Source organism: Orbicella franksi, chromosome 9 (genome assembly GCF_964199315.1).
Source record: "Orbicella franksi chromosome 9, jaOrbFran1.1, whole genome shotgun sequence".
NCBI classification, from domain to species: Eukaryota; Metazoa; Cnidaria; class Anthozoa; order Scleractinia; family Merulinidae; genus Orbicella; species Orbicella franksi.
In genome coordinates, this window is record NC_138153.1 from 27421233 (window position 1) to 27436928 (window position 15696).

At 39.4% G+C, this 15696-nt stretch overlaps 3 protein-coding genes across 3 annotated transcripts; 2 read left to right on the plus strand and 1 right to left on the minus strand.

Annotated features, from left to right (window-relative positions):
- Positions 1–430: 430 nt before the first annotated feature.
- LOC145496524 (major facilitator superfamily domain-containing protein 12-like) lies at positions 431–15692 on the plus strand. Its single transcript, XM_081476218.1, has 10 exons — positions 431–1602; positions 9452–9560; positions 9968–10079; positions 10963–11081; positions 11338–11430; positions 11784–11876; positions 12359–12532; positions 13058–13161; positions 14004–14137; positions 14745–15692. The coding sequence occupies exons 1-10, from the start codon at positions 1073–1075 to the stop codon at positions 14834–14836; spliced, it is 1560 nt and encodes a 519-aa protein (XP_081332344.1). The 5' UTR covers positions 431–1072; the 3' UTR covers positions 14837–15692.
- On the plus strand, positions 2056–3779 carry LOC145496521 (uncharacterized). The gene has a single exon (XM_081476216.1). The coding sequence runs from the start codon at positions 2166–2168 to the stop codon at positions 3777–3779; it is 1614 nt and encodes a 537-aa protein (XP_081332342.1). The 5' UTR covers positions 2056–2165.
- Positions 5784–9089, minus strand: LOC145496520 (uncharacterized). The gene is made up of 2 exons (XM_081476215.1): positions 6499–9089; positions 5784–6320 (listed from the first exon to the last, which is right to left on the minus strand). Exons 1-2 carry the CDS (start codon positions 8987–8989, stop codon positions 5791–5793), a joined length of 3021 nt encoding a protein of 1006 aa, XP_081332341.1. The 5' UTR covers positions 8990–9089; the 3' UTR covers positions 5784–5790.
- Positions 15693–15696: the final 4 nt, after the last annotated feature.

Here is a 15696-nt window from a genome sequence, read left to right on the forward strand (position 1 = left end):
AAGAGATTGTACTCCATCTGTGCGAGGAGTTTCCCCCGAGAAAGTAAATTCACACAGTCTCTTGTCACGTTGTTTACATCCGGTATTGCGCTAAGAAGCGTCATATCATTGCGAAACGAAGATGAGAAATTCTCCTTTGATGAAATTTGAAATGTTTAAAACTTGGATGAATTAATGTGAAATTACTTTGTCAAACACGAGTGCAAGATGGACTTCAAATTATCCTCTGTAATTTATTTCTTCGGTTATGCCCTTACCGTCCTTTTCCGGAACACGTCTCGATATAAAATTTGATACACATGGTACTTAACATCCTTACACGTTGAAAGAGTGATACTGTGATATACAAAGAGATAGAGACGGTCATAGGCCGAGTTTATGTATTGGATGTTTTGTCGCTGACCCTAGAACAAAGTCTGAATTCTACTTCTTTTTGGAGCAGGAGGGAAGAGATAAGCGAAGAGATTGTTCGTTGTCTTCCTGGTGAACCGGACCTTTTCACAGTGTTCTGCGCAGCGTTTTATTCAATACCGGTTTCTTTCCTATCTGGTTATCTGCCAGAGCTGATCAACATGTAGCCACAAAAATTGCAGAGTCATTTAGGGTGCTACAAGTATGAAATCGATATATTTCCGCCACGTAGAATCCGCAGGAAACGTAATTATTTAGCTACCCCCGGCAAACCTCGCAAAAAATGTTAAATTTAATACTTCGAATCTAAATTGTTGTCTAGCATAAAATCTAGACAATAAAACTCTGTTTCTCGTGATCTCTCGTCTCACAAATGACGAATTGCATATACGCCAAACTTTCAATTGCAAAAGAAACAAATATTGCTCAACAAAAAGCAACCCATTGAAAAGCGTTTCTGTTTTCACTCGGAAACTGGCTGACAGTTTATTTTTTTAATATAGTGTTGTCACGTGGTATCTGTTAAGAAATTTAAATACGAAAGGTCGATCGTTGAATCACAGCATTTTCCCGGGACTGAAGACGCGATCCGCGTTACAGTTCATCAAGCAACCGGCGGGAAGCGTTGTGTTTCGGTAGCTGAAGGACAAGAGACACCAAAATGGGAGGTATGAAGTTTTTGATTTGCAACCAGAAGGACAAAAAACCACTGAATCCCAAAGAGCGGACACCACTTCGCCAACGGATTTCATACTGCACCGGCCACATCTTCAATGATTTGTGCTCCGCCGTTTGGTTCACCTATTTCATCGTTTACTTCAACAAAGTAGTCGGCCTTTCCACTACAGAAACAGGGCTTCTTTTCCTCATCGCACAAGGAGCCGATGCCGTTCTTACGCCTTTCATGGGCATCGGCTGCGACCGGCTTGTCATCAAACGTCTCGCTCGTTACGGCAAGAGAAAAACCTGGCATTTGTTTGGCACAATTTTTGTAGCGATCGCATGGCCATTTATCTTCAGCCCTTGCTTGGCGTGTTCAGATGAGAGTCCCAGTTGGTTACCGCTGGCGTACTATTCTGCTACAGTTGTAATCTTCCATGTTGGTTGGGCCGGTGTACAGATCGCGCATTTGTCACTCATCCCAGAGATTGCCAAACGACCTGGTGAAATTGTGGAATTGAACGCTGTAAGGTAAGTAGGCCCAATCAGATTAATGGTTGTTGATTATTAATTAGATTTTGGAGTTTTTTTTCTTAATCTTGGAATTACTCACGCATGCCCTAAAACAAGTTGAATCACACAAGAAAACTAAATTTTGTTTTTGTTTTTCCCAACCGGCAGAAGAGTCTTCTTGCTTTTTCGGCATTCCAGCGCCAAAGTCTCTTTACGTGTTACTGGAGCGCTTTCAGACATGTATCAAATCAGGACTTATAGAAATAAAATACATCATAACCTAAAATGTATATTTTTAAAACTTAATTGCTTTTCTCCCAAAGGTTGCATCGTAAAGGTTAAACAATCTTTGTTGAAGTAGTGACCACTTATAAACTGTCTTAAAGTTTTGTTTAGAATAGCGTCTTGCACTATTACTAAAAATAGTTTTTGTCACATGAGATCCCATGAGACCCCCCGCACAGACTCAGACAAACATTTCGATCTGCCAAAGGCGAATGTATGTGCGAGGGTTGCAAGAGTGAAACAAAAATGAAGAAAATTTGATGAAATCATGGAGTTAATAATTAGAGGGACAAAAAATGGTTTCTACCAAACACTGCTGTTGGGGTGAGTGTAAAACAGACTCGAGGTATCCCGACAAATGGACAAAATCTCTCAAAGAGTTACAAGCATCGGGCAAGAAAGTCTTCATACCGTTCCCAAAACCGTCGCAAGACATCGCTAAGTGCAAGCGTTGGCTAGTAGCTTGTTCTCGGGAATTATTTACAGAGAAAAATATTACCAGAAATACTTATATTTGTGCTCTTCACTGGCCCGGAGAAAAAGGTCCCAGGGCTGAATTTCCTGATCCGCTGAAAGCGAATCTAACACGAGCACAAGCGAGTCGAGCATGTGCTCCAAAGAGAAAAGCTCCGAGATCAAGAGCGGAACCAGTCACAAAGAAAGAAAAGTTACATAACAAAAACTGTGGCGAACAATTACTGGACTACTGTATACCGACTGTCGATCGCGAGTCACTAGAATCTGGATCGACGGTCGATGCCATCCTAAACAAACTCAACGAATCTCTAACCAATGAAGAATGTAATGCGACGCCACATGTGTATGAGCACTCTACAGGAAAGCTGGTTTCTGATCAAGGCTCTCAGACCTTGTATTCTAAATACGAGTTATCCGCAAAGGTCGAGACCATGATTTTGAAGAATGATGTTGCCACGAGGAAACCTCAGGCTCCCACAATAGTAAGTACTCTATCTTACGAAAACATCGTGCGAGATGCAAGTCTTATGAAACACTTCATTGGCCTCTCACCTCCACAGTTTGAGATTTTGCATAATTTTCTAGACGACGTTTGTCCTTTGGAGACCATAAACTATTGGACTAGTAAAGATTGCCCTGCAACGGAAAATGCAAGAACTGGCCCAAGAAGTGATTTTTCATCAAGGGAGAAGCTTTTTATTTGCCTTCTGAGACTTAGGAGAGGATTTACTCTCAAGACTCTAGCAGCTCTTCTCAGTACACCAGAAAGAAAAATTGATCCATCCTATGTACGCAAAATTTTCACCACCTTTCTTCAGCTGATGTATGTAACGTTTAGAGACATGCAACACTTCATGTTTCCTCAGAGAGCCCAACTCAGCAGGTTCCTCCCCAAAGTTTTCAAAACCATGAGGAAAATACGGTGTATTGTTGACTGTACTGAGTTTAGAGTAGAATGCTCCAGGAATTTTGCTAGGCAAGGGAACACTTTCTCTTCATACAAGCACACAAACACATTTAAGTGTCTCATTGCTGTAACTCCCAATGGCGGAGCATGCTTTGTGTCAGATTTGTTTGAAGGGGATATTGATGATGTTGCAATTTTCAAAGAAAGTGGGCTTATGAAACACCTGAAACCATATGATTTAGTATTGGCTGATCGGGGTTTTACTGTGCGGGAGCTTCTAAATCCACTCCAAGTGGAATTAAAAATTCCATCATTTCTGAAAGGAAGAAAAACTCTTAGTGCTGCAGAGGAACTGGAGACGCGTCGTATTGCTAAGGCTAGGATTCATGTGGAACGTTTTAATGAACGCCTTAAGCAGTTCAAACTTGTTGGTCGGAAAATTCCTTTGTCTCTGGCCCCTCTTGCAACTCAAATGGTAGTAGTTGCTTCATGCCTTGTCAATTTTCAGAACACCCTTTGTAAATAGAGTTTTAATACAGAATAGTTGTGTGAAGACTGATTGAAATTTGTACTAGTGCAAGACCACAAGATTAAACTCACTCTGTATTGAGCACTGATGACTGTATATTGAGCATTTATTTTTATAAATCTTGAAAAAGTTTTAGTAAGAAAGTTCAAAGAATATCCATACCCTCCCCATGGAATGTATGATGCTAAACAGGAATGATATTCAGGTTAAAATGATTCTAACCTAGTTTGATTCTCAATTTTCTCGGTGTTCTAACCCTAATTATTCATTATCCATGAATAATTAGGGTTAAGAGACAAAGGAATTTCATTTTAACCTGAATTTCATTTTGACCTGCATCATATACAAGGGGAGAGGCACTGTAAGAGTCGAGTGTCCTGCCCAAGAGAACAATACAATGTCCCCAACCAGGGCTTGAACATGGACCGCACAATCCGTAGACAAGCACATCAAACCATGATGCTACTGTGGCTCCCCAAGAGACATGGGTGGGTGGTTGGGGAGCAAAGCAAACAAAACTTTTCATTGGAGGTTAATTTGATATTTTCTGAAACAACACATTTTCTCCTTGTGATAATTCTTTTGCAAAAGAGGCTGCTGACCGGTAAGCAGATAGAAGCATTATAATGTAGTGGAAAAAAATTGCAGGCCTTGTATTTATTCAAAAGAACTCAAAAAAAACTCACCAGTTAATAGTAATATCCTGATGTCTCAGTTGTATTACATGTGGTTTAGACATTTTTTTCTTAGACAAGAAGCCTTAATTTAATGAAAAATCAAATTCCTATTTGTAAGGGACACAAAACAATATATCATTATTCTCAATACAATTGAAAAGGGTGGCAGACAATTAACAATCCATTCAATTTGACATTAAATTATATTTTTTATACAAACAACATTTTGAAAAATAAAAGTTGTGTTCAGTATACAGTACTTATTTATCTGAATTTACAAGATACTTGTCAATGCTCTTTTCATCTATATACAAAAGATACTAATAGAACAACGCTCTATAAAAAAATCCATATGGAAAATTAAATTTCACAACTCGTAAGATGTGGGTGTACAGCAATAATAATGTAATAGACCTCTCTCAATTCAAAATTCTTAAATTTTTGTGCCATGATTTAATTTAAATCTACCATTCTTGTCTTATAAGGTAAGTACCATGACTGTGCTACTTAAATATAGAGGAAATTAAGAACAACAAAATTTACAATCACCATTTACCCTTTTCATCAAACAATGTTCCTCACCAAGCCCTGTCCCCACCAACAGAACATCAACATGCTGCCACTGAACAATTATCAAATTGAAAATAGATGCTAAAGTATGAATGGCAGCCCAGGAACAAAGCAAACATATGTGTTAACAGCAATCCTCATACATTTTAACCATTAAAGCCCAAATATCCACATATAAATTCTCCTTACTGATGTACATACATTTTTTATGGTATTAGCCGTAATGGGTAATCATTTTATAAATTCTCATCAGCATCTCTTTGGATTAAGTATCATACTGTGAGAAGAACTTGTATGTTGGTCACTCTTGGCACTCAAAGAGTTTTAAGAACAAAGTTCTTAGTCTATAGTACTTATCTTTCCTTTAGTTAGAAAAATCGTTACATTACTCTTCTGCTGATAATGCACAAGTATTGCAGTTAAAGATTTCAAAACTAAACAAACATAGCGAGTTGGTAGTACTAGTACACATGCTTTTTTACCTAATTTACAGTAGACCCAAAAAGAAATACTGTAAACTCATGGGGAATTCTAAGTTTTTTTTCTTATATACAGTCATCATGGAATAGCTTAATATTCCATTATGGTTTGAGTTCATGAAAAGGAACATTTGGGATCATATTTTTCCATTTACCTAACTACAATATACTAAAAAGCTTAACGAAAATCCCACTGGCTCATGAAACATAGCTGGAGAAACCTGGATTCCAGAGCCCTTCCTTGTAGATTCTTGCAGCCCATCATACATGTACCAGTTATTCTCAAAAAAAAAAAATACAGATATAGTGCCCTCCATTCCAAAGTGTTACTCCATACAGTTTAAAACTTTTCCCAAATACTGAAACTGAAAGTGGTGTATTTGACAGTTTAAGATAACCTCCTCTGCTCAGTAGGTCAACAGAAAACACAAGAAATGATTTTAAATTCAACATTGAACGAGAGCTGCTCACCCTCACACCCGCACAATGCCATGACATGTTTGCATTGCCATTTTCATCTATTGTGACATCCTCGCTGAAGGGGGTTCCTTCTGAAGGCTGGCTTCCAAATTTCCTTCCACAGTTAGAATCTGGTGGTTGCAGCCAGTCATAAAGGGCATCCAGAAATGCATTGTTATTGATGTGCTGGGAGGGTTGTGGCAGTATTACTGACAAAGATTGGACTGTGTGTACTTGCAATGGGCAAGTATTTATGCAGCAAGTTGATGTGATGATGCTTGTCAGGTAGGGACGGAGGAGCATCAAGAAGAAATCCCCTTCATTACCATACAAATCCAGGGTACCAGCCACAACTGGAAATGCGAAAAGGAAAAATTGCCATATTGATCATTTATATCATATTGATTATCCTTTTTTTTTTGCTTATTATCATGACTATAAACATTTTAACATAATAAGACTTCTGAACAAACACCCATGTTTGTTGTTGAATAAATTATCCTTATAAAAAAAATAGTGAGGCATACATACCTTGCTGTTGTTGTGGTAAAGACTGCAGTATTAACAATTTTGCATCTGCATACTGGCCATCATCTATGAGCTTCAGTGCTGTACCTATTGTATGACCTGATTCTGGAAGGTCCTCGAGCTTTACTTTGTTTGATTTAACTAGGGCTTGGAAAATAATTAGCCAATTATCCAAAGGACAAGTATTGGTAAGTGTCACTCCAGTACTTGTCAGTCCACCCCAGGGAAAAATAGTTAGCTCGTGATCTTGTTGACTAGCAGATTTAGGGTTACTGGCTGGACCAGTAACCGAAAGAAGGAGAGCTTCTGCAGCATTGATTTCTGCTTGGGTACATAAGCTGTCAGCAGGAAAGGGTTGTTCAGACTCTGTGACAGATACTGGCAAATCAGATGCTGTGGTTTCACACAGGCCAGATAGGGATGCAGGTGACACAGGTGTTACAAAGACTCTGCTCTTAGTCGCTGATACAGATGCAGGGGGTGCATTAGGTTCTACAGAGCCAACAAGTGATGCTGAAGAAGTACATGTGGTAGGGGTTTCACCCTCAAAGCATCTGTCAGGTGATGCAGGGGATGCATCAGGTTCCAGGGAGCCAACAGGTGATGCTGAAGAAGTACATGTGGTAGGGTCTCCAAATTCCAAGCAACTGTCAGGTGATGCAGGAAATGATTCAAAAGAATCCAAACAGTCAGCAGCCTCAGCTAAAACAAATGGCACTAGATCCCTGGGGACACGCATTTCAAAGATTTCTGGGGCAATAACATGTGTCCATAAGGCCGTGAGATTACCCAAAATCTCCTGAATGAGGGGTTCATCCCTTGGTATCGTTTCTACGGAATCAGGACCACTTGCAGCATGTAGAATAAAATCACAATACTTTCTGTCAGTGACGAGAAGGATTTGTTGACACTGATAGTAATAGGCATGTGAACGCTTCAGGATACACTTTCCATCCTCTACCTTAAAACACTGCCTGCTGAGAACACTTTTCACAACTGGGGAGGTGGGAGTTGTCACTGTCTCAACACTGTACTGTTTCAAGAGTTTTAGAGATTTAATCTCAATAACAGTGTCACTGCCAACCAGACCATCAGGAGAACAGCCAAGGAATGGAAACTTGGGGTTGACCCAAAACCCTGATGGGTAGACTTTCACATTTCGGACCCTCTCGTACTTAAGTATGGCCTTTGGTTCACATTCAAGGCCATAACGCATCCAGTATGTCTGGATATGTTCTGACTCAAGTCTCCAAATATCAGAAAAAATAAATTTGCTTGCTTCTATGGCTGCATTTGGCTGACACTCAATGACAAGTTTTCCAACTTTGAAAGCAGAAAGACACTTAGATGCTGTCAATCTGCACCATCTTTCAGAGAACCATTTTTCAGATTTACTTTGTTCTTGTGTTCCTGGGATTTCCATCAAGGCTTTAGGCTTCAGATTTTTATGTAAGGCACTCACTTGCTCCAACAACACTCCTTTTCTCTCACAATCAAGGTTGTAGTCACCGTAGGTGTACTGGAGCTGAGTTTCCCACATTGAAACTCCTTTACCCTCAGCTTGTGAAAGCCATTGCAAGTTGCCCAGAAACTTGTTTATGTGGTGCACATTGACATTTCGATATTTAGCTGGCCTCGGATCGAAATCAATCACAGGCAAAATGGCTTGCTTTTTCTTTCCAGGGTATTTGGCATCGCTTAACCTCTTAGGATTTTTGTTCCTCTTCTTGCCTTTATTCCAAGAACATTCTTGGCTTGTGCATGGTTTTGTTAAAACCGTTCCGTGTTTCTGAACGTAGTCAAGCACATAAAATAAAACCGCTACAACATGACTACAACGTCCCAAAGACGAAGCCCGGCAAGGTTCACATGAGGCGTGAAGAACAGCGCCACTGTTCACAGATATAATCACAACAACATTGTGCGGTAGCTCTGTTCTCATCGAAGGCCAAACATGCGCTCTCACAAAATAGTGATCGGCGTTCTGCGTGTCCATCACATCGTGTACAAAGCCTGAATCTACGTACTTCCTTCCATTTTTCATTGGCTTATCGGTCATATGTCCCAGTCCGTCGTCGATGTCTGCTAGATCATTTGCAAGCGATTCTAACGCGTAGTAATACACGTGGCCGTAGTTAAAGAGAGAAGGAATGCAATGAGATGGAAAGTCCCGCCAGCCGGTCGACGGAATAAATGGCAGCGAAATGGAGCTTCCAGTCGCTTGTATCTGCGGACTTTCTTTAAGAACCTTGGCAGCGAACCAGTTACCATTGTCAATGCTTGCATCGAGCGTGTGGTGATTCCCACACTTTATGCAGTCGCTCACACGTTTCACAAGGTCATCGCGTTTACCGCTCAGTTTTAAGCCCCTGCACTTTAACCACCGTTTTAGCTGGTCAACAGTGTATTCCTGTGGATCTCTGTCAAATTTAGAACCAGGAACGTCGTCGTCCTCGGTTAAAACCGTTAAAGATTGAAGCAAACTGCTTGCCATTCACAAATTTTCCCTTAGGATTACTCAGGATTTGGGTCTTTGATTGTCTGAGTCTCGAGGGGGGTCTGAAATTTCATGACGTCATTAGTGCAGAGCGCTATTGAAAATGCCTAGCTTAAAATAAACAGTTTGGCAAGAAATGATTGTCTACCGCGGTACCGGAATGAATTAAATTTTCGATCTACATTGTGGTTATGAACGGAAGGGATTTTAGAAAGTCGTTTCTGTTTTATAGAAGCAAAATGATAGAACAGGGCGGTCACCTTTTTTAAATGTTATTTAAACCCCCCACTTGGGACATAAAATCTTGAAGTTTGCAAGAAAGCGCATGCTAAAAGCTGGTTTCAACAATCAGGCTTGGACTAAATTTACAATATATAAATGTTGATTGAGCATAGTATAGTAAGCATTGAGATTATTTCAAAGACTTCTAATTTCGTCTCTTATCATTTTTTTTTTCAGATCTGGTCTAACGTTTGTTTGCGGTATTTTCATCTATGTGGTCACGTGGATTTTGCTCGGGCAAGCGAGCGAGGAAGGCATCAGTCACAGCCTGTGGAAAGAATTCACGGTACAAAGTTTATTCAAAATTCAATAATCATAAATGCATAGCCATTTACTCTTTAGAAGAAGTCATAACTATTTATTAGATGGAAGAAAAAGAGCATTGGGCACATTTAAACCACGTTTAGTTATCCTCAAGTAAAGAATGAAAATGTGCGTTTTGTGGACCTAGTTAACCTGGATAGCAGGCGTAAACAAAATGGGGAGGGGGGGGGGGGGAGGGAGGACGGGGATGAAAAGAGCGGGGCTCCGTTTACGCCTTCAACGCAGGTTAGGGCCTACTTGAAACTCGCAACATGTATAAAGTACTCCGAAAAAGCCAGGAGAAATGTCAGAAGTGTCTCAAACTTTCAAAAGTTTGTCTTTCTGCTAGCTGCAGTGATGTCAACAGTGTTTCGTGTTTGTTGTTTTCAGCAACTCAGCCTGATCGTTGTAGGAACAGGGTTTCTATTTTCGTTCGTGTTTCACTGGGGCACTGTTGAACCTGCGTCTTCAGCAGGGACCCGCAGAGAGGAGCAGGAACAAGGTAAGCTAGTAAAAATTAAAAATAAATCAATATAAAAGAAGCTTTACTTCTGATATTTAATTTCCTCGGTAAGAATTTTGGTCTGGCTACGTGTGGCGTGTAAAGTAGTTCGTTTTTGTATACTTTGATAACTTCCATATTTTATGTGCTCTGGCCCTTGGGCATTTTCAACGAATTTTGAATTTTTTAATCTGCCCAAATTTTATTGATAATCACTACGAAAGTTTTCGTTCTCTTGACAAGCAAGTAGATGAGGTCGCAAACTGTTAGCTCATAATTTGTCCCTAATCAATCAGCTCTTCTTCACACGACTGGTGATTTTTATGTTTTTCTTTTCACTGTTTCCGTATTTCCATTTTTCATTTTATTTATTTATTCCATTCTAAAATTACAAAGATAAATATAAAGTAAACAAGTAAGAGGACAAATGGAAAAGGGAAAAAGTATAGCAAGCTAATTAGATGCCCTTGTTTAATTGACAATAATAATTAGGGTAAAAAAGTTAACTTAACATAGGAGAGGAAGAGGTATGATCTACCAAGCAATCAGTTGTGGTGCTCCCAGATCTAAAGCCATATTGATTAGATACTAAGATATTCTCAGTCATAAAATAAAATTTTAGTTCATTAAGAATGCACTTCTCAAAAATTTTACTTAACGCAGAAAGGACTGATATGGGCCGGTAGTTATTGCACGAGGAACGAGAGCCTTGTTTGAAAATCGGGATAACCTTGGCAATTTTTAAACTATTTGGAAATATACCTCGTTCAAATGTTTCCGTATGCCTATCGTTAGTCCTTTTTTCCATCTCTTTACTGGGCTAGTCTCTCGTCCTTGAACCAGCTACATCAGAATTAATTTAAAATTTCTTTTTCTTTCCCAGAATCAGTGGACGAGCAGTCTTCTGAACAAAGTCTCTGTGTTGACATAGTGGAGAGAGAAGCAGTGCCACACAAACCCAAAACATGGCGACAGTGGTTCAAAGATCCTCGTTTTTACGCGGTAAAATGAGGTTTCTGCTCTGCTATTTTGCGCTTTTGTCGTCTTTGAATTGTTTTCATTTTATTTATTTATATATTCTGATAAGAAAACATTTCGATTGATTACGAGCGAGATGAAAACTTTTGCACGAATTGAGTCCGCCTATGTATTTAGTTTGATTTTTCTTTCACGAATGAAAAGCATTCGTGGAGTAATCAGTCCAGTTTATTCATTATTTATTTGTTTATTTATTTATTTGTTCACTTTTTTCTTTCAGATGGGTGTTGTTTACACGTGTACACGTATCACAGTAAATGTTTCCCAATCGTATTTTCCATTTTATCTGACGGAGACGCTTCATTTTCAGAAGGTGAGATGAACAGAACATTCCAACATCTTTTTTTCAGTTTGAATCTGTAGACTCAGGAAATATGAACCAGGGTAGTACTTTATCGTTTGAGTCACAAAGACCGCAAATACCACATGTTTGAGATGGCTTAACTTTTATTCAACGAAAATTCATATGTAATAATTGTAAATGATAACAGAAGAATTCGCTAGCTTACCTACTGTTAAATACGTTTACTGCATTTTCATCCGTTTTCGTAGATATGCTGAACGATTAAAAAAAATCGTCAAACTTGATTTCCCATCTCTAGTCTCAGTTTTTAACACAACCCTTTCTAATTAATTTTTTCTATGTTTTCTTTATCCTCGTCACAGGAAGCCATTGCATATTTCCCCCTAGTCATACTGATCAGCGGTGCTTTTGCAAGTGTCATTGTCAAGAAAATCAGCAAGAGTCTGGGTACCAAGGTAAAGTCACTCGCACCCTCGTTTAATGCGGACGCTTTCTGTGGACATACATAAAGCCTGGGTCTTATAAGCTTCAATACACGAAATCCGGGAATACTGAGAAAAAAAAAATTCTTGTTCTGTGTCGAAACTGGTGGGGAGCAGGGATGGCACAGTGTTGAGAGCGCTCGCCTCTCAGCAATGTGGGCCGGGTTCGATTCTGGCCCGGTGCCATATATATGTGGGTTGAGTTTGTTGTTGTTTCTCGCCTTGCTCCGAGGGTTTTCTCCGGGTTCTCCGGTTTTCCTCCCTCCACAAAAACCAACATCTCCAAATTCCAATTCGACTAGGAGAGAGCGTCCGCATAAAAACCAGCTAAGGCTGATATGGCTTCCTCTCTAAATATTGTAATTTAGTAGGCTTTCCATTTTGATCTCCCTGTGCTAAGGAGAAGCCAGTTATTGAGCTAAGGGCTAATATCTATCTCTTTATTATGTTTTCAGTGGACCTTTTGTATAGCCTGCATAGTTGTCCTTGGTGCATGCGCGTGGTTCTATGTTCAGACTGTTTCTGGTCGCGATGGTGTGTACGCGGCCGCGTTCATTATGGGCTGTGGTAATTCTGTCATGCTTGTGACTGTATTGTCCATGACCGCTGACATGATTGGAATCGACAAGGTAAGATAAATAATGACAATACACTCGGTGCATTGCAGTGAATAAGTATAATACCTGTGTTTCCCTTTGAAATCTGAAGGAGAAGGTTCTCCTGTTAACACAACGTTGATGTTTCATTGCAACCAAACAAGAGCTAGAATCCCGCATTTGGAAGCTAATCGGGAAACATCTAACCTGCTAGTGTCGTCAGTATAAGCAATTTACGTACCCCACCCACCTATCCACCCACCCACTCAACCCCTTAACTTATTATCTCGTGAGTCAGCTCAAGAATTAGATAAAAACTAATCCATGTAACTGCGATCGCGTTTCACGGTGTCTGTACTCTTGTCATTGCGCTCATGTTTTCCCAGCTCAACTGACAATGCCAACAAACAATGTGAAGCCTGCCCTTTGGAAACTTCGATTAACTTTAATTTGAAGCTTTGTACTTGTCAACGTATATAGTTTATCTTCGTTTACTGAATAATAAGACGAGCTATACAGAAAAAAAAACCCTGAGTTTTCTTTGACCTCATTTTAAAGGCCTCTGGAGGTTTCGTTTACTCTGCTATGGGTTTCTTGGACAAAGGATTCGTCGGAGTGGTTGTCCTTATCATACAAACGTTCTACCCCGATAGCCCTGAAGGGTATGTATTATCCTGGACGTTGTGTTCGTTGATTAGCTACCACCGTGACATTCACTTTAATTTTCTTTAATTTCTTACGCCCCGTTCACACTACGCCTGAGAAATTGGAAAACGCAGCTTTATTTCTACGGTTAAGCCTACCGTTCACACTAATCCGTCACGAAAACGGAGCTTTTTAAAAACGTTCTCCAAACCGGAGGAATTTGTAAACGCTGGCTTTGCGTTTTAGTATGGACCGAAAACATTTTGAAAACGGAACTCTTTGAAAACGATGGCATCGCGATAATGATGTAATTATTATCCTGGCCGAGTTTCCCGGCTCTCAAGCAAAAATCCAAAATGACCGGTGATTGTTACGTTTTCAGATTTCTACGGTGTAGTGTGGACGGAAAACATTTGATGCGTTTTCAGAATGAAAACACCGTTTTCAAATTTCTCCGCGTAACCTGCACGGGGCCTGTTTTTTTGACCGTGAGTTTCTACTCGAAACACTTAAAAAATGACATTTTCGGTGCTTCCAAAATATGGCGATTGTGACAGTGAAGTTGTAAAGAAAGTGTCACGATTGTGACTGCCTTTGACCAAATGTCGGGTGAGAAGGTGCAGAGAGGAGAAAAATAAAACTGCAGCTACAGAGTAGAGTTGGCACCACTATACAATTGAATACCTACATCTTTCATCTTTTGAACGATTGTTAGGCTTACATGAAGATATCATAAGGCAAAATATCAGGATATCAGCATGCACTTTCAAAATCAATGAAAAAAGCGTTTTATGGACACGAAATGTTAACACAAATTATTATTTCCCATTTGACCATATATTTTCGTCATTTTTTTCAGAGTGATATGCGAAGAGTGTAACAGTTATGTACGTCTCGTATTTACCTTGGCACCTGGGATATCAGCTGTTATAGCCTTGGTGATCGTTGGACTTTGTTTCAAGTCAAAGCTTGTATTATCTTGTCGGCCGAGAAGTAAGTTTCTTGTTATATGTACACACATTTAGTTTGATTAATGTGAAGCTGTGTTCAGACTTGGTTCCCGAGCACTGGTGCCTGGGCAGTGGCACAAAACATAGTGCTGCGTTCAGACACTGGGCGGGTACGGGCACTGTTCCGGAACTCTGGTGTGAATTGGTGACTTCACATTAGTGCCCACTGGAGCGAGAATCTTTTGCGGGCACCAAGTGTGATCATAGCCAAAGATCAGATCTATGAAGATATGTAAAAATCAAGAAAATATTCCGTAACTAGTTGATCATTATCTTTTTCTTGAAACCTATCTCCTTAAAACTTTATTTATATCGCAGAGACAATTTAGATATTGATGTTTCAAAAACCCAAAGAAGTTAAGTCTGTAAAAGATTTTTGTAAAATTTCAGTTTAAAGTCCATTGGGTTTGCCTCTTTGTGTGCCAGGAAAATTGATAGGAAATTGGATTCCTAGATATAGGAATTCCAATATTTTAAAAAAGCTGGGTCTTTTTTTTTCGACGAGACTTACTTCTCTAGCTTTGTCACCAAATCGAGAAGAGATCAATCAAACTTACTTCCAACCTGATATCTAATATTTTTTCTTCCAGTTGAAAAGATTGATCAGAGTACACAAACGACAATGGAGAGTACAGATGATCTGTTCAAGAAGATTGCTGATCTGCCCAGTTCAAATGTGTAAATGAAAAGATCAGAAGCCATTAGAGACAAGACCACGCCCGCGAGTCTCTAGTCCTGCTTTGCGGTCTCCACAATGAGCATGCTTCAGGAAGACTCCAGAAATCTATCATTCTCGTCCCCATTGCTACTCGTTTTAAAATGTTGTTACGAGTAGCTCCGTTTGTTTCGCCGACCACGTGACCAAAAGAAACGGAGGCACTGGGGACGAGACTGGAAATCTATTAAAGTTGTCTAGGGAACGCGGGCTCAGGACCAGAGATTGTTTAATTGGGAGTTGAGCTGCGACAAGAAAATATATACCGTCTTTAGATCCGTTATTAAATGCCTGCCTGTTAGTCAAAGAGGATAGGAATATTAGAATAATAGTTATAAAAAAAGAAACATAAATCTGACAGATGACAATTGTTGCCACTCAGAGAGAAAGACAATAATCTTCGCTTTATTAGTAACTTTTGATCTGAAATTTCAGAAGCAAAATGCTTAGCTGGCTGCAATTTAATTTATTCATTTAATGTAACTTATTTATATTTTATGGTTCGATGAATTATTATGTACTGTATAAATTAACACTTATAGGTTTCCAATTACGTTGTTATAAAAAAATAGTGACAACTCTTTTATAATATATTTTTCAAAAGCGAAACGTCATCAGTAATGGAGGAGACAACAAAAGAAATTTAATTTAAAAAGAAAACACTAGCTGTAAAAATTATCCCCAATCGCTACTTTCGGAAGGTCAGAATTTTTTAGCAGGAGGGCGGGAGTTGCTCTTTTGGCAGAGTACCTAAAGCGTGTACCATATGTGAGACGATTTACCTGAACTGAAAAGGAGAAATGTAATGTAGATTTGTATTAAACCAA

Excerpts from the sequence above, each read along its gene's own strand:
- LOC145496524 (XM_081476218.1), top strand. The coding sequence starts at position 1,073 with ATGGGAGGTATGAAGTTTTTGATTTGCAACCAGAAGGACAAAAAACCA. Across the intron at positions 10,080-10,962 it reads CAGAGAGGAGCAGGAACAAG|AATCAGTGGACGAGCAGTCT; the intron begins GTAAGCTAGTAA and ends TTTCTTTCCCAG. Across the intron at positions 11,877-12,358 it reads GCAAGAGTCTGGGTACCAAG|TGGACCTTTTGTATAGCCTG; the intron begins GTAAAGTCACTC and ends TTATGTTTTCAG.
- LOC145496521 (XM_081476216.1), top strand. The coding sequence starts at position 2,166 with ATGGTTTCTACCAAACACTGCTGTTGGGGTGAGTGTAAAACAGACTCG.
- LOC145496520 (XM_081476215.1), bottom strand. The coding sequence starts at position 8,989 with ATGGCAAGCAGTTTGCTTCAATCTTTAACGGTTTTAACCGAGGACGAC. Across the intron at positions 6,321-6,498 it reads TTTACCACAACAACAGCAAG|TTGTGGCTGGTACCCTGGAT; the intron begins GTATGTATGCCT and ends TCGCATTTCCAG.